Below are 17,529 nucleotides of genomic sequence, written 5' to 3'. Positions count from 1 at the left end.
CACTTAGGGAGAGGCAATTTGGCCCAGCAGTGAAATGGGGGCGCGCGCGTGCGCGCACAAACACAGACACACACACACACACACACACACACACACACACCTGTTTCCTTGGTTGAAGCCACCCACTTCTGCCTCCAGAAGAGGGCCCCCCGTAGGCATATATCATCAGTGGAGCCTTAATCCAGTCATTGCGTTGAGGGGAGAGGCCTGTAGTTAGAACAGTGACTTCTACAATTATTGAGAGACATGTGGAAGTCACTAATATTAATTATCCTTGTCCTTTGTAAGAAAGGCCAACCAGGACTTACTGGACATTTAGTTTCTTAAAAGGGAAACAGCAGAAAGAAGCAACTTAACTGAGCCTGAATAAATTAAGTTAATGACTTCACTGCCAGTCCAGCAAACCAAAGCTGAGTGGTGTTGAGGGTAGTGGCATGAATGAGATCTCGGGTATGGCTCAAGTGATGTGCCCATCAGTTACAGTGACTTTTTTGACCACTTTGTATTTGTGTAGTAATGCTTGCTGTGTGCTTGCATTTATGTATAGCTCCTTTCCTGCCCTCTGTAGTTCCTGAGATTGGGGGCTAGGGCCTGACATCTAGTAACACAGGTTTTGCACTTTTACATGGAACACTATTGACTATGGTGAGTAAACGTGTCTTGAGATTAGAGAAGTAGCAGAAGGAAATGGAGGAGAGTTGTATAATTCTTGATGGGAAAGCCTTTTTCAACACTAGTGGGAAGCCATAAAGTAAAGTTTCCTATTTGACTATGTATTACTGAAATTTTCAGTTCAGCAAAATAAAAGTACCATAAAGGACTTTGAGAGAAATATTTGTAGCACATATAAAATATATAAGGAGAGTCTTATATGTATCAATATATATATATATATATATATTGACATATATCAATGACATTAGGATAATCCATTAGCCAAAAAGAGTGTATGAATAGGTAAGGCAGAAAAGGTGCGAAAATATGCTTGACTTCACTAATAAACTCTAAAACAAGATGCCAGTTTTCACTTGGCAGGTGTGAAAAGTGAAAAAGGATGATAGTGTGTAGGAGAGGAGAAAAGGGACCTCTTGTGTGTTGTCGGAAGGAGTATAGATTGCTGCAACCTTTTCGGGGTATTGATCAGAATTTAAAGTACAACAGTACTTTAGCAACAATGTTTAGAAACATTCTTACTAGTTTGCAAATATAAGCTTAGACATGTATGTTGCAGAATTACTGGTTACCACAAAAACTTGGAAGTTGAGATCTAGTTAATAACCTGTGAGCACAGTGCATCCCCACTATGGCTGCCGTTTCATCAGTGAGGATAAATTAGACAGGTCTATGTGTACAGCCATAGATGGAATAAAGCAGATAATGGGACAGTAGAATATGAGCTGTGTGTATTATTTCTGTAATTAAAAAACATACAAGTTTTAAATACAGCATTACACTGAAATGGTGACCAGGCATGATGATTTCCTTAAGAAATACTGATACAGTGTATTCTATACAATAAATTTTATAACTTGGTGACTTCTCAAAAAAATTTTCTGCATTCTTGAGCTGGATCCTTCTAACGGATTGACTTGGATCCTGTCAATAGTTCCAAGTTGTCCTTCATTACTTCTTACAGTTCTAGAAATGTGTCTGCAAGAAATATCTGAACAATTGTGTAAACATACTCATCGTGTTTATGACAAAAATTGTGGAACCGTTCTGTTTGTCAATAGGAGATTACTAAAACATCATATGTCCAACTGGTGGAACACTAACAGCCATCAGATAGTGCTGTAGATCTGAATTGATTAATAGTTGTCCATTATCTAGCTACTGCTAAGTAGAAAGGCTTATGAAGAAGTATAATTAGTATTATCCCACTTTTAGGAAAAAAGTTCACACACGTATGAAGTCTGGAAGGATATATGCCAAATGCAAATAATGAGTAATTTTATTTTTACAATGCTTTTCTGTTTTCCAGAGTTTATCGTGAGCATGCATTCCCTTTAGAGTCGAAGGGAAAAAGTTGTATCTACTTTTTTGGGGGGAAGGGGTGATAAGAATGAATAAAAAATTAAAAAAACATAGTAGTAAATGGTTTATTTGAAACTCATCTGTGTCCTCTTTCAAAGCATCAGGAATTGTGGTTTGGGGATAAAGGTGTGGCCTGGTGGCTGGATGTACTGCCTGCCTCTCCCCTCTGCCCCTAAGGCATGGTATTTTAACTGGTATTTTACTCTTGCCATTTCTCTTCCTCTGGTAATTGCCCCTGATGTTAGGTGGAGGTGCTTGATAGGATGTAAGGGTCTGATGGTATTGGGATATCAGTATTCTGAGGAGTTTCATGGATTTGGAGGGCAGGAAAGGTTGCTTGTGAACTTTCGTTATTTTCTACCCCCAGGAGTCACAGGTTGAGCCTGTGCCCATGGTAGTTGCCCAGTAACATCAGCATGCGTGATGGGTATATAACTGGAGCCGGAACGAAGTCCTGGTTGATTGTTCCTTCTTTGTCAGGGGTGAGAGTTCTTGGTGGTGAAAAGATTATGAACCCCATTATTAAATGGGCAGAGCAGTGCTCAGAATTGTTCAGAGCAAAGTTGGTCTAATTACAGTGAGAATAGCAATTTACTTGATTTCTAGAATAAAAATAACATTGTAAAATTGAGTTGTAACTTGTAATTAAAAATGAGATCATAGTAGTACTTCTGTTCTTTGGTAGAATTTAATGTTGCTTTTGAGTTGAAGACAGTAGATGGCAGTGTCCCTCATTGTAGAAGAACTTGGAAGAGGAAGGAAACTGCTTTTACAGGCCCCAGAGTTGAAGACTAACAGTATCCTTTCGTGTAACCATTAATTGGGCCAGATGGCAATTTTGCTAAGATAGTCTTCCAAACAAGAGCATAAGTACACATTCCTCTGTTTCCAAGGAGGAAAAGCCTGTTGTCATTTTTAATACTTTATGTTACAAAGTGAAAATACGGTTGGGATTCATGAAGTTTAAATCAAATTCCCTAGAGACACTTGTAGTGTACTTCATTCTGCTTAAATATCTCCATTGGCTGCCAGCTTCCTATTTAAAAGCATTAATAAGACATGACGATAATAAATACATAGTGCTGAGTGTGTAAGAATGTCCTTTTAAGAGTAGTGATTATGTGGCGGGTAAAGAGAGAAGGATAAGAACAAAATAAATGAATGAAATTTGAGGTTTTATGATCAGTCTAAGATGGCCAGGTGGCTTCACATGTCACTTGAGAACAAAGACACACCAGATGTTAAATTGAACAGTACTAAGATTTGCTGTCATTTGTCTTGTGTGAATTATATATAAAGATAGGTATATATGTCCTTTGTGACCAGAAGAAAAAGAAAATGGTTTTTAGCAGAGGAGGAGAAATTCACATTTTTTTGTTCGCTTGCCTATTTTAATTATGTTTTGCATTTAAATATAGTGTAAATGAAAAATATAACTCCTAGGGTTTTCAACACTAGAAATATTTCAGTTTCTGTCCTTCTTATTTGTGTATGATTATATCACCAAGACCTTGAATTTGTCTATGTATAGGTAATAGGGAGCTGAGGTCCCATGCTGGTTCCAGAGTTATCCTTGCTTCTGGAGATATGGATCAGGGTATTGGACTCACTCATCGGTGTCCACTTTTCCCTTAACCAAATTGAATAGCCCTTTTGCCCTGTTTCCAGGTTAAATGAGGTCTGAGGCAGCTTATACAGAGACAGACTTAAAGTTTAATCCTTTGCATTATAAAAACATCCTCTTTTCTGTCCCTAGGAGGGTAAGGACTATATCTTTTTTCCCTTTCCCTTGTATCTTAAGCATCTGGAAAAAAGCCTGGCACAAAGTACGTATTTATGAGGTATTTGTTGAATTGATGTAAATTTTGAACAGTTTTTATTTCAAAGGCCCGAAATTGGTTGAAGAATTTTGTGGCGATGAATGGGAGGGAGTTAACTACTGGCTACCAAAATTGGCCAGTTTTTCCCCCCATGTTTTACTCATTTATTTTTTTTTTCCAGCTTTAGAAAATTTATCATTATATATTTATAATATTACACATACAATTGTTATAAATATTCTAGGCTTTTATGTTGTTACTGAAGTGAATTCATGTCATTTAAAAATATCTGAACACAAATGTATCAATGCTGAATTAAAGGTATCATGTCACACAGGTTACAACAGAGCAGGTTTCTGATGGAACTGGGAGGGGAAGATAAGCAGTCTAAGAAAAGACATCATCAGCACACCCCTACTTTTGTGTGTTGATTAAAAACTAATAATTTCTGGGGCACCTGGGTGGCTCAGTTGGTTGAATGTCCAACTTTGGCTCCGGTCATGATCTTGTGGGCTTGTGAGTTCAAGCCCCTCATCAGGATTGCTGCTGTCAGCATGGGAACTCACTTCAGATCCTTTGTCCCCCTCTCTTTCTGCTCCTCCCCCACTCTCTGTCCCTTGCCTGCGCACACACTTACTCTCAAAATAAATAAACGTTAAAAAGGCTAATAATTTGTTAGCTTAAGGAAGTTTTTTTTCTAAGATTTTACACCCAGCATGGGGCTTGAACCTACAACTTTGAGATCAGAAGTCACATACTTTAACTGGCTGAGCCAACCAAGTGCCCCAAGATTGATTAATTGATTGACAGATTTTTTTATTCTCTTGGTTTTTTTTTTTTGAGTTTATTTATTTAGAGAGAGAGCATGCACGAGTGGGGGAGGGGCAGAGAGAGGGAGAGGGAGATAATCCCAAGCAGGCTGTGTGCTGACAATGGGGAACCTGCGTTGGGGCTCGAACCCATGAACTACAAGATCATGACCTGAGCCAAAACCAAGAGTTGGACACTTAACTGACTGAGCCACCCAGGCACTCCGAGATTTTTTTTTAAGATTTTAATTTTGAGTAATCTCTACACCCAATGTGGCGCTTGAACCTACAACCCTGAGATCAAGAGTCGCATGCTCTACCGACTGAGCCAGCCAGGTGCCCCTTAAGAAAGATTTTTTGATTACATGTGACATTGCATGCAGGTGTTCACTATGCCTAGGTTCCTACTACAAAATGTAATGAATAGGAGAGAATTTTTACCAAAAACACCAATGTCTATAGTGATGATGTCCCTGATAATAAAGAGTTCAGGGGCGCCTGGGTGGCTCAGTTAATTGAGGATCTGACTCTTGATTTCAGTTCAGATCATGGTTTCCTGGGTCATGGGATCAAGCTCTCCATTGGGCTCTGTGCTGAGCAAGGAGACCTCTTAAGATTCTCTCTCTCTCTCTCTCTCTCTCTGTCCCCCCCCCCCCCGCCCCTCTCCTCTGCTTATGCACCCTTTCTCTCTAAAATAAAATAAAAAAATTAAAAAAGAAAGTTCAGTCCTGTCAGTGGAGTATTTTTTAAAACTCCATAGGTTATGATTTTAGTATTGCTTTCTCTTTCTCCTTCCATTAGCTTGCATGTTTCGACATTCTGTTTACAGTTCTACCGTGTGCCAGGTGTTGGGGCTGTGAAGTTACCACATAGCTTCTGACTTTGAAGTGTTTCCAGTCTAGTGGTCAAGACAGATGTGTAAAGAAATTTAATAGTGTTGGCACTAACAGTCAAACAGTTGGAACACAGAAAGGATAGGATTCTCCTGCAGTGGGGGACAACTGGTAAAGTTAGAGTATTTGTCTCTAGATATCAGTGCCTTTTCTGGTGCTTAAGCCAAGAGAAAGTGCTGAGCTATCAAAGTAACCAACTGTGATAGACTTACTTGGTGGCATTTACCAGTGTGGCACCTCCTAAGACATTTCCTCTTAAGCATGGATTTTTGAGCAGAACCTCCAAATAGAATGTGACTTCCCATACATTTCTCGTTCCAGGGGCACCAGTCTTGACTGTACCTTCACATTTGCATTCCCACTGTATCTAGAATGGTACTTTGCATATTAGTGGTACTAATTAAATGTTTACAGTGAATGTGGAATTATATGAAGAAAATTTATATTATGCAAGAACTAATTTGAGGAGTGTTAATTTACTTTATGAATATACCACTTATTTTATAAAAAGACTTTCCATAGAATTCATGTAAATAGCAGCTCTCCAGGGTATTATGTAGATAATTAATGAAATCTGTAAAAATTTTTCTAATTCACCACTTTCTTAGAATTTCTTCCAGTGTGTAAAGTAAGTTATGCTTTCATAAAGAGTTTAGTTTAATAACCCTTTTGATTAAAAATTCACACTTTAATAGTAGTCAGTGTTATTTTGATTGGTTATGAGCCAACAATGTGCGTGTTTCTAACAATTGATTTTACTTAACTTTTTGTTTCAGAATTTAGACACTGAGGAAGGAAGCAATCCAGAAATTGTGATTTAAATTTGGTATTTTCCATATAAAGTAATATTGGTTAATACTTGGATTGAACATTCTTTTTTTTCTTTTAAAGTTTTGTATTAAAAATAAAGTCTTTGGGCAGGATGACCTTTTTTTTTAATGTTATATTTAAATTCCTCCTCCCTTTATATTATTCCTTTTGAACACAGCTTTAAGAATAAATATTTAAACTTCTGTGCTCTTTTCAGATACGGTTAAAAAACTCCAGGACCAAAAACATGACATGGAAAGAGAAATCAAGACACTCCACAGGAGACTTCGGGTAGGATAAATCTTCATGTATTATCTCATTAGAAAACCTAGGTTTCTGAAAGTTGAGTGCCATGTAGCCTGTGACTGTGTTAGCATTCATCTTAAGCTTCAGATACGGTTAAAATACTGATCCCACTGGGCTTTGGGCAGAAAGTAAATGGCATCATTTCAAGTTGGGATCAGTGCTAGATTCTGGATAGAAGAATCTACTAGTAATTTATGAGTGGTAATTTTTAAAAGATGGATTTAGAAAGCAAGTGTTATATTTTGGAAAGAAAGTTTATAAGCTCTTGATTAGAAAGTGTCCCAAACCAAGCTGTTTCCATTTGGGTTTTCTGTCTTCTGTGGATTTGATCAGCTTGCCAATAGGAGTGCCACTCTGATGCAGATTGGGGAAGCTCATCTCATAGTTTGGGTCCTTCCTCAGTTACTTAGGCTATATTCATGGTGTCAGAAAATTGCTTTGGGGTGATGGATGCTGGGCCTGGGAGTGGACAGCTGTGGCTCTGGTGGAGGAGACGCCCTGGGGCGGGGGGTGAGGAGGGTTGCCCACCCAGCCACACCCGCATCCTCCATGACTGTGGGAAGCAGCAGATCATACAGTTCCTTAGCTGCTCTTTTTGTATGATTTTGTCTGCCTAGTTTGAGTTTTGTGTTTTTCTTCTGGCTTCCTCTTCCTTTTCCTTTACTTTTGATTTTTTTTTTCCTGTTAGTTTTTGATGTCAGGATATTTATAGTTTTTCATGTAAAATTTTTCAGTATGGTTCACACACCATTTATCTACCTTCTTCAGCTTTTCAGAGGTAAAATGCTATATAAATTTTAAATAATGTGTTTATTTTCATAAGACTTATAAACTTGCATAAGGAAGGGAGGCTTGACATTATTGTCATTCATACTGATTGAGCACTCGTGCTTGATGCCTTAGCAGACAGATCAACTAGAAAATCTTTTCCTCATTAAGAACAAGTTTACTACTATTAATTGTATTACCTGTTGCCTGTTAGAAATGGTAATAGCAATTCTCTGGGATTTAAAAGAAATTAATCATCATTTAGGACAGTGCATTACAGTCTGAATCATAAATACATTTTATTGTTTTTATAAGTTTTTATTACTTTCTTTTAGAAATAAAAATTTAGTTTTTTAATGTAGGAAGAATCTGCAGAATGGCGGCAGTTTCAAGCTGATCTCCAGACTGCTGTGGTAATTGCAAATGATATTAAATCTGAAGCCCAAGAGGAGATTGGTGATCTGAAGCGCCGGTTACATGAGGCTCAAGAAAAAAATGAGAAGCTCACAAAAGAATTGGAGGAAATAAAGTCACGCAAGTATGTTTTAAGAAGCCAATTGTGCGCTTATGTTTTAATAGAGAACACTTAAATCCCAATTTTGTGATGTGGTATTACGGAAAGAATGTGGGGGTTGACACTAGTGTGACTGAGTATGGATGCTAGTGGGAGTTACTCAGCTTTCCTGGCCTCGTTTTATGACACCTGTAAAATAGCACAGTCTATATGGATCTTTCAGAGCTGTTGGCAGCGTCTGTAATCAATAACTCTGAAGGGACCAGAATGGTACCTTATGGTCTCTCCTTTCCTGTATCCACACACTCCAGTACTGTTACTTTTCTTTAGATTAATAGCCTCTGATTAAGGATGTATACTCTGGAGGCAGACAGGCTTGGCTTCTGTCCAGTTCTGCCTCTTACTGGCTGTGTGTTCTTGGTCAGGCCACTTAACTTCCCCAAGCCTCAGTTTGCTCATCTTTAAAATGGAGACAGTACTGCCTGCTTTACAGTATTGCTGTAAGGCTTAAAGGAGATCTGTCTATACAGTGCTCAGGGCAATGATGAGTATACTTTAATATTATTAGAGATCCAAATAAAGAATGCAAAGTGAGTTTCTCTCCATCACTCAGCTTGAGGAGTTTTCACTTGTTGTAATGTTTATAACCATCTGGATCTCTATAGTAGTGTTTTTTCCCACCTAACATAGAGGTCATTGGAAACCCATGTAAAGTATTAGATGAGATGACATTTGTGATATGCTCTGAGTTCCTCAGTGAAACTCCATCTAATGAGTGGAGGAGGGGGGCAGTAGTTTTTATGTTTGAGGATATTACTAAGATTTTGATAATGGCTGGCTGAATCAGTAGAGCATGTGATTCTTGATCTCAGGGTCGTGAGTTTGAACCCTACTTTGAGCATAGAGTTTACTGAAAGAAAAAAAAAAGAATTTGATTATGCATTAATTAGTAGACAGAGAAAAAAATATAGAAAAATATTTAACAGGATATCATTGAAAAGCTATCTTGTCTTATTGTTGCCTAGCTCTAGTGTATGACCCAGAGAAAAGTATTACTAAACCATTTTTCTTTGGCTTCCTTAAGCAGAACGTAGAATGAGGTGGAAGAGTATTGTTTCTCTATTGGTGTAAAACTCCTATTACTTTACCTTTTTTCTGTATACTATTAAATGAATGGTGTATCAGAAATGTTTCATTCTAAAGCTAACCCGAGTAACTGAAATTCCGTTCTTATAGAATCATTCCATTGCGTCCTAAAGATGTCTTTGATGTAATAATTTTACTAACTTTTGGTCCTTGAGTATATTCTTTGTAACATTCCATGTGATGAATGGGAAGTATATATAAAGCACTTGGCACTCTGTCTGCTATATACCCAAGTACAAGGTTGTCTCCAGGAAAGCTTTCTGTGATTGTTTTAATTTGAGTTTTTTTCTGACTGGCAAACTATGGGTATTCAGATTTGGTGGATATTTCTTGAAGACGAATTAAGAGAGATTGTCCATGTCATTTCAAGGAAAACAGCTGGTCATATTTGTTGCCAGTGCTAAAATGTGGGCTTTCAAGTGAATGTTAGGATTTGGGGAAACTTGTATCCACCATCGCAAGCTTGGCAGCTTCCCATATTTAATTTTTTTTTTTTTAAATGTTTATTTATTTTTGAGACAGAGAGAGACAGAGCATGAATGGGGGAGGGGCAGAGAGAGAGGGAGACACAGAATCGGAAGCAGGCTCCAGGCTCTGAGCCATCAGCCCAGAGCCCGACGCAGGGCTCGAACTCACGAACGGTGAGATCGTGACCTGAGCTGAAGTCGGACGCTCAACCGACTGAGCCACCCAGGCGCCCCTTTTTTAATTTTTTTTTTTTTAATGTTTATTTATTTTTGAGACAGAGAACAGCTTCCCATATTTAAAGAGTTTCCTGATGAGATCACTGGGGATATAAACAAATGTGACTTTTAAAAAATAAATCCTATGATGACAGATGTCAACATTTGGAAAATTCAGGTAACTCAGTGAACACTGAGTATGACCAATGCATGATCTTACACAGTCACATATGGGTAAAAATCTATTTAAAATGTCAGGTAGACTAGGAGATTTTTATTTTTTTAAATTTTTATTTATATTTATTATTTTTCAATTTACATCCAAGTTAGTTAAAATATAGTGCAATAATGATTTCAGGAGTAGAATCCAGGGATTCATCCCCTACATATAACACCCAGTGCTCATCCCAACAAGTATCCTCCTTAAAGCCCCTTGCCCATTTAGTCCATCCCACCACCCACAACCTCCCAGCAACCCTCAGTTTGTTCTCTATATTTAAGAGTCTCTTATGTTTTGTCCCCCCTCCCTGTTTTTATATTATTTTTGCTTCTCTTCCCTTATGTTCATCTGTTTTGTATCTTAAATTCCACATATGAGTGAAGTCATACGGTATTTGTCTTTCTCTGACTAGCAAATTTCTCTTAGCATGATACACTCTAGTTCCATCCACATTGTTGCAAATAGCAAGATTTCATTCTTTTTGATCGCCAAGTAATACTCCATGTATGTGTGTATGTATGTATGTATGTATGTATGTATGTGTGTGTGTATATGTATACACATGTATATATATGTTGTGTATACACACACACACACACACACATATATATCCATTGTTTATCCATTCATCTGTCAATGGACATTTGGGCTTTTTCCATACTTTGGCTGTTGTCGATAGTGCTGCTATAAACATTGGGGTGCACCTGTGTCCTTTGGATAAATACCTAGTAGTACAATTGTTGGGTCGTAGGGTAGTTCTATTTTTAATTTTTTGAGGAACCTTCATACTGTTTTCCAGAGTGGCTGCACCAGTTTGCATTCCCACCAGCAATGCAAAAGGTTCCTCTTTCTCCACATTAGGCTAGGAGATTTTTAATGGACAGAATAGGAAAAGTTTATTCACATGGTTTCAAATTCCACATTGCACCTAACTTTTAAGTAACCACCACTTACTACATTTTGGTATAGTATCAAGGAAAAAGTCTCAGTTGTCTAAAAAGCCACAGTTATCTATTTTAATATCATTAAAACAATCTTTTCCAGCTACTACTATCTGTGAGGCTTGTTCTTTTTTATTTTGCAATAGACTGAATAGAGAAGAAATGAGAATCTAGCAGTCTTCTATTTTGTTTAAGTTTATTTTTTGAGAGAGAGAACATGTGCATAAGCAAGTGGGGAAGGGCAGAGATGGGGAAGGAGAGAATCCCAAGCAGGCTCCACACTGTCAGCACGGAACCCAGCACAGGGCTCAATCCCATGACTGTGAGACTGAGACCATGACCTGAGCCAAAATCAAGAGTTGGATGTTTAACTCACTGAGCCACCCAGGTGCCCCTAGCAGTCTTCTATTAAGTCAGCTATCAAAGAGATATGGAGAAGTGTAAAAACACTGCTGTTCTTCTTCCTTTTCCTTTTTTTTTTTTTTTTTTTTTTGGTTTTAGAAAAGAGCTGTTTTTCATAAAAATATGTCATATTGATAAGTCCTGGGTTTATTTTTATTTTTAGTTCGTTAAATATTTTAAATATGTCTTAGTTTAAATTTCCATTACGATAAATGTCAATAGATATAAGCCACATAAAGAAAAGCTCTTTGGGATCCTCAGTAATTTTTAAGAGTGAAAAGGGGCTCCAAGACCAAAAAGTTTGATAATCACTGTTACAGATTCTTTGTTAAACTTTCTGAGCATGAGACCCTGTGGTACATCTGGAGGAAAAAAACTGTCAGAAGAGCCAAGTGGCTACCAAAATTTCCTAAGGTCTGACTTTGTTTTTGTCCACCTATAATCTTACTTGATAGTTTTATGACATGCACAAACTCTGCAACTGAATCTCATTACAGATGAAAACTTTTGTCAGCTCAGTGAATTAGAGCTGGCCAGAAATAAAGTGTAATTGATTTTTTTCAATGACTCATGATCCATCACACTGAGCATCTCAGAGACTCATGTTACTAATATGGGCCCAGGCTTTTTTTTTTTTTTTTTTTTTTCCTTTGTAGAAATCTATTTGGAGACTGTAGCAGATTTTGTTTGTTTTAAAGAATATGAGCTTTGATTTCATTTCTTTGTATTTCAATGTCTATGCATGGCATGTTAGATCCTGCTAGTACAGATAATCCATATGTACTGGTGAATTCCCAGACTCTTCAAAGCAGGACAGAACCTTGAAATCCCCAGTTCTGAGTCAAGATATTTGGCCAGTCCACTTCCCATTTTACTGCTAATTGATTACTGATGTCCTCACCTTACACTTACTCAGATGAAAATGGATTCTGATGGTTACTTAACCTATTTAGTATAACCTGATATAAAAATTTTAATATCATTTCCTGGAATTTACCAAGCAAATGAGAATATTAGACTAGGTAATTTACTCAGCTCTATTGATAATGTCTTTTTAAAAACTGATATTTTTTAGTGCTTTTCAGTAGGGAGGGGAAAATGTTATTTGCTAGTATATGTGTAAAAACTCCCTGATTTCAATATTGTTTTCAGGCAAGAGGAAGAGCGAGGCCGGGTGTACAACTACATGAATGCTGTTGAGAGAGATTTGGCAGCCTTAAGGCAAGGGATGGGACTGAGTAGAAGGTCCTCAACTTCCTCTGAGCCAACCCCAACGGTAAAAACCCTCATCAAATCCTTCGACAGTGCATCGCAAGGTAATTTCTTATACCCTATGCCATGGGCAGGCAGTCATTATTCACTTACCATCAATTCTCTGGCCTGGTTTGATTTTCTTTACCATCCTATTCTCTAAGCCTCATCAAATTTCATGTAGTATTAATGAGTTAGTCTTACAGTCAAGTGACTTTAGCAGGAGACTTAGGATCTGTTCAACTTCAGACATCTTGGTCTCAGACTTGGTCTTAAGATAGTCTTGGGATTTTGAGTGTCTTCTCTGTGCCTAAAATCTTCCGGATGTATGAATTCAGCTCTTTCCCTTCCTCTAAATTCCTATAAGTCTATAAATCCAAAGGCCTGCTTGACATTGACACTCAGGTATCTCCTACACATCTTCTGTCCAAAACCACACTCTTGTCCTTGAGCTTCAGTCTTTCCCCTTATAACTGGCAGCACTGTTCTACCCAGTTAATTAAGCCAGAAATCCTCCTTCCTTAAATCCTTTTTCTTTCTCACCTCCATATGTCGGTCTAGCCTCTAGCAGACACATCTTTGTTCTGTTTACTTGTCTCCATCTCTAGCAGCACAATCAACTGCTAGTACCAACCACCATATCTTCTAATTTCAGTTCTCTCCATTTCATTTCATGACAAAAAGATCTTTTTTTTGCTTAAACTCCTTTAGCTGCTTTATTATAGTTAGAATGAAATACAGATCCCCAGATGCATACGTGGTCTGACCCTGCCTTCCTCTTGCCTCAGTTGGATCACTCTTCCCCTGCTCTCTATACTCCTGCCTCACTGGACTTCAGTCCAGAAATAAGTCAGGCTCCATGTCACATGGGCTCTTCTGTACCCAGAAGCTCATTCTTCCTACCTTCAGATGCCTGCCTCCTTTTCATCTCTCTAATCCTCAGCTCTGGGAAAGGGAAAAAGATGTAGTTTTTATGTTTGCTTATTTATTTTGAAAGAGAGAGTGAGCACAAGCAGGGGAAGGGGCAGAGGGAGGAGAGAGAAAGAAAATCCCGAGCAGGCTCTGCACTGTCAGCCTTAGCCTGACGCGGAGCTCCATCTCACAAACCATGAGAGCATGACCTGAGCTGAAATGAAGAGTTGGATGCTTAACTGACTGAGTCACCCATGCACCCCAGGGATGTAGTTTTTAAAAACAACTAAATGGGGGACACCTGGCTGGCTTAGCCAGTAGAGCATGTGACTCTTGATCTCAGGATTGTGAGTTTGAGCGCCACGTTGAGTGTGGAGATTACTTAAAATCTTAGGGCTCCTGGGTGGCTTAGTCAGTTAAGTGTCCAACTCCTGATATCTGCTCAGGTTGTGATTTCGAGGAGGTGAGATTGAGCCCCATGTCGGGCTCTGTGCTGAGCGTGGAACCTGCTTGGGATTCTCTCTCTCCCTCTTTCTGCCCCTTTCCCACTCACTCACATGTGCTTGTGCTCTCTCTTTCTCTCTCTCTCTCTCTCTCTCTCTCAAAATAAGTAGACATTTAAAAAATAAGTAAAATCTCAAAAAAAAAAAACAACTAAATATAAGGTGTCGTAAAATTTATATTTTCTTCTAAAAATTCTTTAAACTTCATGATAGGCTTTATACTAATTCACTCTAATAATAGAGTTTCTATAATCTATGTTCTATGACTATACACAAATCAGTTTTCTTTGACTTAAAATCAGAGCAAAAGTCACTTGTATACTCACACACACTGTTGGTACAGATGTTTTGGAGGACAATATCTTCCAATTTAAAATGCCATATTCAGAGACCCTGAAGTTCTCATACATAATACTGGAACAAGTTTATAAAGATGCATAGATACAGCTATACACGCAAAGTTTTCAATGTAGCGTTGTTTGAAAAAATGGAAAACCTGAAAATTGCTTATGTGCCCATTTAAAGGATTAAGTCAGTTATGACCCATTAGTACAATAGAATACTGTGCATTTTTTAATAAGGATGAGGTCAATCTCGAAGTACTGATGTTAAAATATGCCTGCAGTACTTTATAGTAAGTTGCAGACTAGTATTGTATAGCGTGATTTTGTTTTTTAAATACATAGATTTTTGCACTAAAAGTGCAGGAAGATGCACTTGGAACTCTTGTTAGTGGCTACCTCTGGGTAATATGATGGACTAAGATGAAAGAAAGACTTACAAAAATCTATTCTTCTAAAATGAAATAATAACGGAATGACTACACTAAAAGTCATGCAGTTATTCAAAATATTGATGAAACGAGCTCTAATGCAAAAAGATGATAAATCTGCTTCTATACTGATCCTTTTGAAAAAACAATATTATAGGGGCACCTGGGTGGCTCAGTCGGTTGAGCGTCTGACTTCGGCTCAGGTCATGATCTCGCAGTTCGTGAGTTCGAGCCCCCCGTTGGGCTCTGTGTTGACAGCTCAGAGCCTGGAGCCTGTTTCAGATTCTGTGTCTCCCTCTCTCTCTCTGCCCTCCCCCACCCCTCTCTCTCTCTCTCTCAAAAATAAATAAACATTAAAAAAAAAAGAAAAAGCAATGTTATAATAAAATATATCTAAGTGACTCAGCAGTTCCACTGCTTAATTACATGTGCAAAACAAGTTAACATAAGTATTCAGATAGTTGTACACAAGTGTTCACGGCAGCACTTTTCACAACAGCCAAAATGTAGAAACAACCCAGATGTCCATTAATCGATCAGTGGATGAACAGAATATGGTGTGTCCATCTGATGGAATATTATTCAGCTATAAGGAGGAATAAAAGAAGTACTGATACATACTACCATGTGGAAAACATGCTAAGTGAAAGCAGCCAGACACAAAAGACTTTAGGTTGTAAGATTCCATTTATAGGAAATAGGCAGAATAGGTAAATCCATAGAGACAGAAAGCAGTTTGGTGGTTGGCAGGGGCTCAGGTAGAGATCAATGGGAAGTGATTGCTTAATAGATACTGAGGTTCCTTTTAGGGTAATAAAGATGTTTTATAACTAGGTAGAAGTGATGATAGTTACACAATCTTGTAAATATACTAAATACCATTGAGCTATACATTTTAAAATTACTTTCTATTATGTGAATTTTATCTCCATAAAAAAAATGAATCTAAAAATAGCTGTTTAAGGGACGCCTGGGTGGCTAAGTCAGTTAAGCATCCAACTCTTGATTTTGGCTCAGGTCATGATCTCATTCATGGTTCATGAGATCAAGCCCCCACATTGGGCTCCGAGCTGACAGTGCAGAACGTGCCTGGGATATTCTCTCTCTCTCTCTCTCTCTCTCTCTCTCTCAACATAAATAAACTTAAAAAGAAATAGCAATTTATTTATTTTTTTAATTAATTAATTTTTTTTTTTTAGCGTTTATTTATTTTTGAGACAGAGACAAAGCATGAACGGAGGAGGGTCAGAGAGAGGGAGACACAGAATCTGAAACAGGCTCCAGGCTCTGAGCTGTCAGCACAGAGCCCGACACGGGGCTCAAACTCACGGACCGCGAGATCATGACCTGGGCCGAAGTCAGCCGCTTAACCGACTGAGCCACCCAGGCGCCCCAATAGCAATTTAAATATAAGTGCTTGGCTGCCTTAAAAGGTCCACAGTGATCTACAGTGATCTACTTCTTCATCTTTTCTCACTGTGTGATATGTCTGATTTCATTGGTTTGTCCTGTTTTGTATTTAATTTAACTTCAAATGAATAACCATTTTTATGCACCCTCTACCAGAATCTGTACCAAGCCCAAGTATCTAGAAGTGAGTAAATTATGAATCCTACTTTTGAAGAGTTTAGTTTAGAGAGGGAGACTGACATGCGAGTGAATAATTACACATCATGCATTAAATGCAGACCAGAAAATACTTGTGAAGTGATGAACTCCACAGGAGAACATGAGAAAAGATGAATAGGAGCCCAGCGTTCCTTTGTTTCTTGTTTTTGTTTTCCAGTGTTCCTTCGTTGAATGTGCATCCACTGTGGGTCAGGCTTCTCACCTGATGCCTTTATGGAAATACTCCTCTTGGGTTTTTTGAACTTGAATTTCATTGGCTTATGGAGCTCTTTAACTACAAAAGTTAATTAAATGGCAAAGATGAAATGACTGGCATAACCAGGGTTGAGAATCAACGCAAAGACTCTGAGGAACAGGCAGTCCACCTAGTGTCGGGAGAAGCACCACCTGCTAGGCACAACTGTGTCTGTGTTGTGGAGGTTAGACGTCAGGACGGTTTCCAGGGGAGCCAAAGCATTGGATAATTTGGGAACCTTTCAGGGGAGACCAGTTATGAAAGCGTCCACTGTACGGTGATACACTCAGTATTTGTTTGTTTTTGTAGTACCAAACCCTGCTGCAGCTGCAATTCCTCGAACGCCTCTGAGTCCAAGTCCTATGAAAACCCCTCCTGCAGCAGCTGTCTCCCCTATGCAGGTAAGTGTCCATGACCATGTAGGCTGTGAGGACCTCAGCACTTGAAAGTCCTCTTCAGAGTCATTTACAGTTACGTTAGGGGGCAGTGACAACCTCATGAGGGATGTACTTGGAATTGTGAAATGTTGTAAGTATCCTTACATTGAGATAAATTATGTAAAGGTCAATTATGTTACTCTTCTGAAAGTCTCCAATAATAGCAGTAGCTAACAGGGGTTGAGTAATTGCTGTGTGTTCTACACTGTTCCAAATGCTTTATAATGTGAATTCATTTAATCCTTAAAACAGCTCTATTGAGTATTTGGTACTGTTCTTACCCCTAGTTTTCACATATAGAAACTGAGGCCCAGAAAGGTTAAGCAGCTTGCTGAGGATCATATAATGAAGAAGTAATAGAACTGGGATTCGAACCTGGGCGTGTGGCTCCAGGGACCATCTCTCTAAGTAGAAGCTGTAGTTGGCATGTCTGAGTCTCTACTA

General features: G+C 38.4%; 1 protein-coding gene across 2 annotated transcripts in view; it reads left to right on the top strand.

Annotated features, from left to right (window-relative positions):
• The window catches only part of SPECC1L (sperm antigen with calponin homology and coiled-coil domains 1 like), a 140,794-nt gene that overhangs the window by 61,214 nt on the left and 62,051 nt on the right, over positions 1-17,529 (top strand). For both annotated transcript variants that reach the window (XM_042910427.1, XM_042910426.1), the window contains exons 6-9: positions 6,584-6,657; positions 7,803-7,978; positions 12,499-12,662; positions 16,958-17,049. In XM_042910427.1, coding sequence (XP_042766361.1) covers positions 6,584-6,657; positions 7,803-7,978; positions 12,499-12,662; positions 16,958-17,049 — 506 coding nt within the window. The remainder of the gene's footprint in view (positions 1-6,583; positions 6,658-7,802; positions 7,979-12,498; positions 12,663-16,957; positions 17,050-17,529) is intronic.

Source organism: Panthera leo, chromosome D3 (assembly GCF_018350215.1).
Source record: "Panthera leo isolate Ple1 chromosome D3, P.leo_Ple1_pat1.1, whole genome shotgun sequence".
NCBI classification, from domain to species: domain Eukaryota; kingdom Metazoa; phylum Chordata; class Mammalia; order Carnivora; family Felidae; genus Panthera; species Panthera leo.
Note: the sequence above shows the minus strand (reverse complement) of the source record. Positions and strands in the feature narration are given on the sequence as shown.